The 7,750-nt window shown below is 44.7% G+C and overlaps 1 protein-coding gene across 3 annotated transcripts in view; it reads right to left on the bottom strand.

Annotated features, from left to right (window-relative positions):
* Nucleotides 1-57: 57 nt before the first annotated feature.
* Nucleotides 58-7,750, bottom strand: part of WRN (WRN RecQ like helicase) — a 28,379-nt gene continuing 20,686 nt past the window's right edge. Inside the window, exons 24-35 of one of the 3 annotated variants that reach the window (XM_036382385.2) lie at nucleotides 7,540-7,713; nucleotides 7,364-7,458; nucleotides 7,034-7,109; nucleotides 6,806-6,879; nucleotides 5,960-6,038; nucleotides 5,530-5,642; nucleotides 5,240-5,354; nucleotides 4,531-4,656; nucleotides 3,520-3,682; nucleotides 2,868-3,082; nucleotides 1,092-1,232; nucleotides 58-393 (exon numbers count right to left, since the gene is read on the bottom strand). In XM_036382385.2, coding sequence (XP_036238278.1) covers nucleotides 271-393; nucleotides 1,092-1,232; nucleotides 2,868-3,082; nucleotides 3,520-3,682; nucleotides 4,531-4,656; nucleotides 5,240-5,354; nucleotides 5,530-5,642; nucleotides 5,960-6,038; nucleotides 6,806-6,879; nucleotides 7,034-7,109; nucleotides 7,364-7,458; nucleotides 7,540-7,713 — 1,494 coding nt within the window. In that variant the 3' untranslated portion in view covers nucleotides 58-270. The remainder of the gene's footprint in view (nucleotides 394-1,091; nucleotides 1,233-2,867; nucleotides 3,083-3,519; nucleotides 3,683-4,530; nucleotides 4,657-5,239; nucleotides 5,355-5,529; nucleotides 5,643-5,959; nucleotides 6,039-6,805; nucleotides 6,880-7,033; nucleotides 7,110-7,363; nucleotides 7,459-7,539; nucleotides 7,714-7,750) is intronic. The other 2 variants (XM_036382386.2, XM_036382387.2) reach the window with 2 other exon arrangements.

The following is a 7,750-nucleotide window of genomic DNA, read 5'->3' as shown; positions in this document are numbered from 1 at the left end:
CGCAACGCGGTCTGGCCTGCCCGCCCTCAGCTCCCACACGTACATTAAAAAACCCGGTTATTTATTCAAATCTTTTTTATTAACATTCCGTTTCACACAGTGAAAAAAGTCTCAAAAGTGCTGCTTGAGGAAGAGAGGAGGCAGCAGCAGGAATAATGCAGAGCAGGGGCAAATAAAGCCCCTATTAAAGCCCCTGTGAAGCAACAGTCTGTACAGATACTGCTCGCAGTCCTGGGAAAGACTAGTAAAAACAGATCTTGATTTCCACATTCAACTGAAAATCCCTTTCTTGGTTTCTGTTTTGCATTTCTTGATCTGGGTTACAGCTCCAGGTGTTGCTGCTGAGGTTCCAAACCATTCTGGCACCCTCCTCTTAGCAGGGGGATGCGAACTCTGGAAGGAAACAAAGGCACAAACATGAAAGGACACACAGAGCCACAGCCTGCCCCAGTGGCACAGCTCTACTGCTCTAATTCATGCTCAGCTGGAACCACAAACTGACCAGACTGTTCATGAATATGGCCCACTTAAACCCAACACCTTATTCAAGTACCGAAGGGATTAAGAGCTAAACTCTGAGAATCAAGGCTGACAAAGATTTGCACTCACAGCAATATCCAGCTTCAAACTGAAACAAGGGGTTCAACAAGTGGTGCTGGTCAGGGACATGAGCTCCCTTTTAAATAAGAACCCTTAATATCTGCTCATACAGCTTGTGTTCCTATAGACACCAGTGCAAAAACCCTTAATGTGATGGGCACAGCCTCACAGAACCCTGTACTTAAAAGGGAAAAAAAGGAAACAAATGTCCTCTTAAAATGTTGGAAGCATCTGCCACAAGAGAGCTGACAAAATGTACTGGAGGAAAAGTTTCTTGTAGCAGTCTATTGCTGTCCAAGTGGGATATCTGGACACAGCAAGGACAACAAAAAAAACATGGCACCACTGCTCAGGGGTGTAAATGAGAGCAAAGGGTTAGGGTTAGGCCAGAGTTTTAGACACAGTCTGGAAGCCAGACAGAAGGTGAGAATAAGGTTGTTGAAGATTCCCACCCCCATCAGCAGGTCTGGGCTGTGCTCCTGCCTTCTCACCTTGGGCTGAGAGTCTGCCAAGAGCTGCTCCTTCTGCTTGGGATGGAGGGCAGGCTGGTGGGAGGAGGCCACAGTGGTGGGCTTTGAGGGGCCTGCTGCCCCCCTGCTCCCTGCCTGGCTGCCATCCACACTCCCTGCAGCCTTCCAGGGGACACAAAGGAAGCACAAGGTTACCTGGGTCACAGTCCCTCATCAACAGCATGCCAGCACCTCTGCTTAGTGAGGGCACTGCCTATTACTTAGTCATTTCACCACAATAAAATCTGAGCAAGTGAAGTTATTGCATTTCAAACACATAGCAAAATTGTACTTGGCCTTTTTTTTAAGTGGAAAAAACCACTTGCTCCATCCCTATGGCTCTGAAAACTTGAAATATTTACTTCTGCCTCCCAAATGTTGTATTTTGAAATGTGTTTTCACACCTTAAGTGTCAGTTACAAACAACACAGTACAAACATGAGCACAAACACATGCGCTCATGTTTTTTACACCATCCTGCTGGCCGTAGGTTGCAGCAGTCATGCTGACATTTTTGCATCAGCCACACATCCCTGTGTTACCAAAACCCTCACTAATGGCAGGTTTACCACATGCTTTATTAGAGTGACAACATCTGTTTACCCAAGCTGAAGGCACCATATGCAGAAGGGTTTTCCCTGCTCCTTCCCTGGCTGCTGGACTGATCCCACACCCCTGTAAAAGCAGTGGCAGTGTCAGGCCATTCAAACCCAAGAACACCCATTAAGAGATTTAGAATTGCTTGCTACAGAGAATTTAGATATTCAGGATATCTTCTGAAGAACAAGTAAATAAAGACTGGATTAGCTTTTGGATTTCCAGTCTGTTCCTTTGGATTTCATTAATTTGATTACTAATAGCACTATTAGCTCCAGGAGCAGGGAAAAGTGTGATCAGAGCTCAGGCAATTGCACTGTCAGGAGGTCAACTGCAGGAAAAAAAGACTCTGACACAGATATTGTAGAAACAAAACAGCACTCAGGGAAGCAAGAAAAATCAATTTGGCAAAATGGCAGTGCTTGAAAAATTGTATGAGCCAGTGTTTAAGAAATCAGCCCCAAGCCCTGTAAGGAGCAGACACAAAATCCCAGCACAGGTAGCAGGATTTGGAATATGCTATTTCTTTTACCATTGCCACCAGGTGCCACTCAGTGCAGGGTGTCCTTTGCACCAGGTGCTGAACTGGGACATGGGGTCAGAGGCCAGCAGAGGGCTGAGACTACTCTGGATTTTCTCAAACAGCAACAAAATGCTCCTTATTTCCCAACATTGGTCTTCCAGGTGACACTTGTTATCAGGCTGTGCCCAACAGTTTCAAGCCATTTAAGGACCCAAAGACTGAGACATTCCTGGCTGGAATTGCCTCTGGCTTTTTCATCCTCTTAACCTTCCTGCATAGTAGGAGAATGTCTTTGCCCACATCCCAATGCACAGAAAAAAAGCCAGGACACAAACTGGATTTGGCTGCTATGAAGGAACAAGCACATCCCAGTTTTCATACTGGGAAGAACTTGTAATGTGTGTAACAAATCACAGCTAAGCTGCACAGCTCTGACTTCTTCCTAGGTCAACACTTATCCCAAAAGAATCCTCAGTTTCTGCTCTGAGCATTCCTCTGAGGAAGAGGCAGTTCTATTCAAAACTGAGGAGAGATGGATTGGGAAGATGCTGGAAACACCAAAAACATTCTGTTAGTCTGTTCCTACAAAGAAAACATGATTTTACAGAAGAACACTTTTACAACCTCCTTTTACTAACCTGTGTTCTATTCCACAACGCACCTTCCCTTCTTGCTTGATCTGCTCCTGTTTTTCCCTGCTGTCCTTCAGGCCACACCAACCTTCTTTTGAAGCCTAAGCCATCCTGAGATTTATTTCTATCCTCTTTCTCCAGTAGTACAATCATCATCTTGATCAGATACAGCTCAATATTGGCAGGAGTACGTTTTCTAATTTCTTGAATTTTGGTAGTGTCTTGGAAAAAATAGAAATATAATGTTAATTCTTTAAGCTCAGTTTTCTTATATTGTACAATACATTTGTTGCACCTCATTAAAGCACAGAATGGATTAAGGCAGAGAAAACGTAAGAAGGTGAAAATGTATGGGTTTGACTTGTGAGATCATGTGATAAATTCCCAGCGTGTTTTCTGAGGATGCCAGTACTTACAGCAATACTTTGTCAGTTTTTTTTTTCCCCAAAAACATTTCAGTAAACAGAGATTTAAGAGGGATGTCTCAAGAACGTCCACACAACTGAGTCAAATGACTTGTAAAAGTCAGCCCCATTGTTACGGATCATGAAGTTATTTTTTAACTGAACCTGAAAGGAAAGTAGTCTGCCCCAGCCTTCCAGGACTGCTGGAGGGTGTAGCTGGGAGCAGCAACTGCACGTAGGTCAGTGATGCTCACCTGAGAGGATGGGAGGGCTGCGGATGATGTCCCTGATGAGGCTCTGCACATCGGGGGTCAGACCTGCGCGCTCCACGCTCACCATGCGGCCCGCGGCCAGTGCCTGGCACAGGTGGGTGCCAACCACTGCCAGGGGCAGAGATCTGCTCTCACTTATGGCCCTCTGGGGAAGCAAAGGCACAGGGCATGCACAGGGCTCAGGTGTCAGTCCCAAAAAACAATCCAGAGTTGCCAGCATATGGCAGTGCAACAAAGCTCCCCAAAACACTGCTTTATTCCTAATACCCATCTCATTTCTTATCCAACTTGTCAAGTGTGTTTCTCCCTCAAAACCCCACAGCTTGAGTGCAACACCTCACCTTGAACTTAGTTGAGATGAAGGAGCTGTGGTGCACCTGACCTCTCAGGGGCCCACAAACACCACAACAAATTCCCCCTCATTTCCATACATTGGATGAATTCTCCTCCTAAGCATTTGCCTTGAAGCAAAGCATCTCGAACTTGATTGACCCAAACTTGATTTTCTCAAGGACAGGTCTCCAACTGGAATCTGGTACTCTTCAAAAAAGCACATTTCAAGTTTCTACTTGTTTCTCTACAAGGAATACACACACTGTGCATTTCACCAGGATTAGTGCATATAGCGCATCAAGCTGCCCATTAATAACGGCACAACTATTTCTTGTTAATTCATCTTTAGGTACACTTTTAACTCAGGGACCATCTGCCCCATACTCTTGGGAGGGGCAAAGTAAAAGCCAAAGCAACTCAAGTTGCTTTCTGTGGAATTAAAAATTCACTGTATCCCACCTCAGTTTTCCATACCACCACTTCAGAGATAAGTAAGAGCATCTGCCATTTCCCAGGAAAAACTCTGCCTCAGAGGTTTAAAGCAATTTATCCAGCACCATGCAGAGGATTTAAGAAAAGTTGCACATCCCCCTCCTCTAGACAAAGCCTCCCTGCTGCCAGTTTTCAGCAAAGCAAAAGCCTCCACAGCCCAGAGCTTACCAGGGAGTAATTTTTCTCTTGGAACAGGATATATGTGACCTCCTCTGAGGGAGAAAGGGCTCTAGCACACTTCCAGGGAGATGCTTCTTTCTGAACCTTGGATTCAGCGGTGGGGAATGTGTCAGTCTGAGTGAGATAAAGCAGAATTAAATTCATTTTATCCCACTGACAACCCACTGATCACCCTCCCATTATCTGAAATTATCTGACAAAGTAAGCCTAACAAAACAAAACCATTCATCTCTCTGGAAGTGGGTTTTGACTCCAACCCTATGTTCTTAAAAAAAGTAAAGGGAGGGAACACTACAGCAAGGAGGGAATCCAGATGGACATTCACATGTTCCTATCTTACTAAAACCAGCATGGCATCATCCAAGGAGCTTGGAAAAGAAAACCAGCCAGAACAAAGTGCCCAGGCCAACACATCATCTTAGGTATTCCTCATTCCATGTGAAACTATTCCACCAGAACAAACTGTGGCATTCAGTCTGCATGCCACAGACTTGTCAATTTGAGCTAAATTTTCTCAAAACAGACCGCCTGAAAACAACTATAAAACTAGACATGCTTTTGATTCCTATTGCTAGATCAAAGCTTTTTTTTTTTTTTTTGTGAAATAAAGACAACTCCATGGAGTTGTCCAATAGCTGCAGAGCAAACCCCATCTTTAAGGTTCCTGCCAAGAAGAAGGCACTTGATTTCATCATACCTGCAAACCATTTGCTTGGCAGAAGTCCTTAATCTCAGCCAGGAGAGGCATCAACATGGTGGACTTGGCTTCAGACACACCATCAATTTTCTTCAGGTTCTCGATGCTCGTAGGCCTGGTTTAGGATGAAGAATGCAACAATATAAGGCAATCCCAAAATATCGCTGCCTTTTAGTAGCTGGAGGAGGCACTTGAGATGCCTCCATTCCCCCAGGAGAAGCAGGAAAGGGATTTGTGGCTTGGCTTGCAAGCTCCCCAGTTTGTACAACATGTGTGCGTGCTGGCTTTACCTTATCTGGGCCATCTCCACCAGAATCTTATTGGTTGCCAAGACAGCTGGAGGAATTTCCTTCTCATTAGCTACCTTCTGTCTAGCAGTCAGCAGCTTGCCATACAGAGCAGTCTGGGAAGGAAGGAAGGAGGGAGCCAAATTCTCAGGAAGCAGCTCTACATCACTTGTAGGTACAATTGTTACAAGAGCAGAATTTACCCCCTCCCTGATCTTCCCAATAATACACAAAAACTCTGCCATCCATTAACCACTCCTTGTGTATTTCAGCCCTATTCTGTGACTTCTGTTTAAAACAACCCAGTAATTTGAAGTAATTTTGTAGTTTTAAGTTAATTTTCAGTAATTTTGTTCTGCCCAAACACAGAACAACTGTGGTTTGCAGGCTGACTGCAATTCAGAGATATCCTCCCAGTCCCAGCAAAGCTTACCTCAAGCTCTTTTTCTCTGGATGAAGCACTTGGTTGTTGGGGCTTCAAAGGAGATCTCAGTAGTGAGCACCCTGAAACACTACCAAAAAAAAAAAAAAAATCAAGTGTGAAGCAAGCTTTGCTTTAGATCACTTGATTCAAGGCCCAATTTATGTTGCCAGCTCGGCACCCAGAGCTCGCTGGGGTACAACCAGCAGTATCCAGACTCCCACTGAGTCCACAAGCCCAGGGACATTAACCCTTGACTGGACTGCCAGGATTACACTGCAATATCTGTCAGCACACAAGATGGACTAAGAGACTCTTTTCCCTAAGCACAGTGCAAAATAACTTGGTTTTACAGGTTTTAACTGTCCCTAAAATAATTGGTCTTCACATGGCTGCAGTGGCAACTATTCACCTAACTGATACAGCCTCTTCCTGTCATCTGCCAGCACCAGAATGGTGGCCTGAAGGAAGAATCCACTCAGAAACACAAGGTGCATTTAATCTGAAGCAGCACGTGAGCCAGGAAAACATATTACTTGGTCTGCTTTTTGCAAGAGGTTATTTGATTTCTTTTGACTTGAGGGAGCCTCGAGTTGGTCTCAGTCTTCTCCAGACCAGTGTGGAAAGGCAGCCCTCCATGCTCCCTGATGTTAACTGTGAAATCTTGTAAATACAATATATTTTGAAACGTAATAATTCAGTGTACAGCAAGTTTTACGCACTTGCCTTTTTTTAATGCATTGACATTTCCACACCCCTCGCACAGGAAAACGCTCATTTTAATGATCCCCCAACAAGCAGCATCCCCATTCACACAGTCAAAATTAGGTAAAGCTGGCTTAGTTCCAAATACTGTACCTTTTAATCATGTTAGTGTTTCTTGGAGGAGTTTGACCTTTTCTGTAACAGGAGAACATTTCATATAGAGATACCTATAAAAAACCAGAACAACAAGACAAATGCTGATTTACCATCTTTTCACTGAGTTTGCTGTTAATAAAAATTAACTTGGGGTAAGCTGGGTTGGGTTCTTTATAACATGGGCAGGGATGGATGACACAGCAGGTGGGTTGTACTGGTACAGACCTGCTTGCCTGGTGACTGTGCTGTTCCTTTTGTGCCTGGGGAGCGCTGCTTGGCGAGCAGAGGCGAACGCCTGCTGCTGTAATGCAATTAATTACATCTTAACTCCATTGTACAGTGAACAAAAAACATTCTGCTAAATAAACTGATTTCAAGTCAGTACAAGGATGCATTTGGCAAATCAATTTATTGATTAATTATTAGACTTGTTATTCTGCACGAAGAAAACAGAACACTGCGGATCTCAAAGCCTCCTCCTGTTCAACCCTGCCCTCTCCAAAAGCAAGGCTCAGAGACAGATCTGATTCAAGAGAACACATGTGTTACAATTACCTGGCAGAAGGTCTCTGCAGATTCAGGTCTTCACTGGACTGTAACAGAAGACTTGGATTTGGGGCAGATCCATCCTTGGACAACCAATTCCTACCCTGTAGGAAATAAACCACACTGCTTAGCTGTGGGTTACTCAGGAGGAGCTCTTCAGTGGGTCCTTTCACTACAAGAAGTACCTTCTGGGTGAGCACACAAATGGTTGCAAACTTGTTGTTCTGGGCTGAGACCTCTTTGAGGAAACCTTCCATGATGAGCTGCTGGCAGAGCAGTTTCCACCAGTTCTCTGGCCACTCTTTCCCACAGCCAAAGAGAGGGTGCCTGCGGTACCGCTCTGGCAAGCGCTGCGAGCACTGCAAGGTTGGAAAGATCCTGTCAGATTTGGGCACT

Source organism: Molothrus ater, chromosome 4 (assembly GCF_012460135.2).
Source record: "Molothrus ater isolate BHLD 08-10-18 breed brown headed cowbird chromosome 4, BPBGC_Mater_1.1, whole genome shotgun sequence".
Classification (NCBI taxonomy): domain Eukaryota; kingdom Metazoa; phylum Chordata; class Aves; order Passeriformes; family Icteridae; genus Molothrus; species Molothrus ater.
The sequence above is the reverse complement of the archived record's forward strand: the minus strand, read 5'-3'. Positions and strand labels throughout refer to the sequence as shown.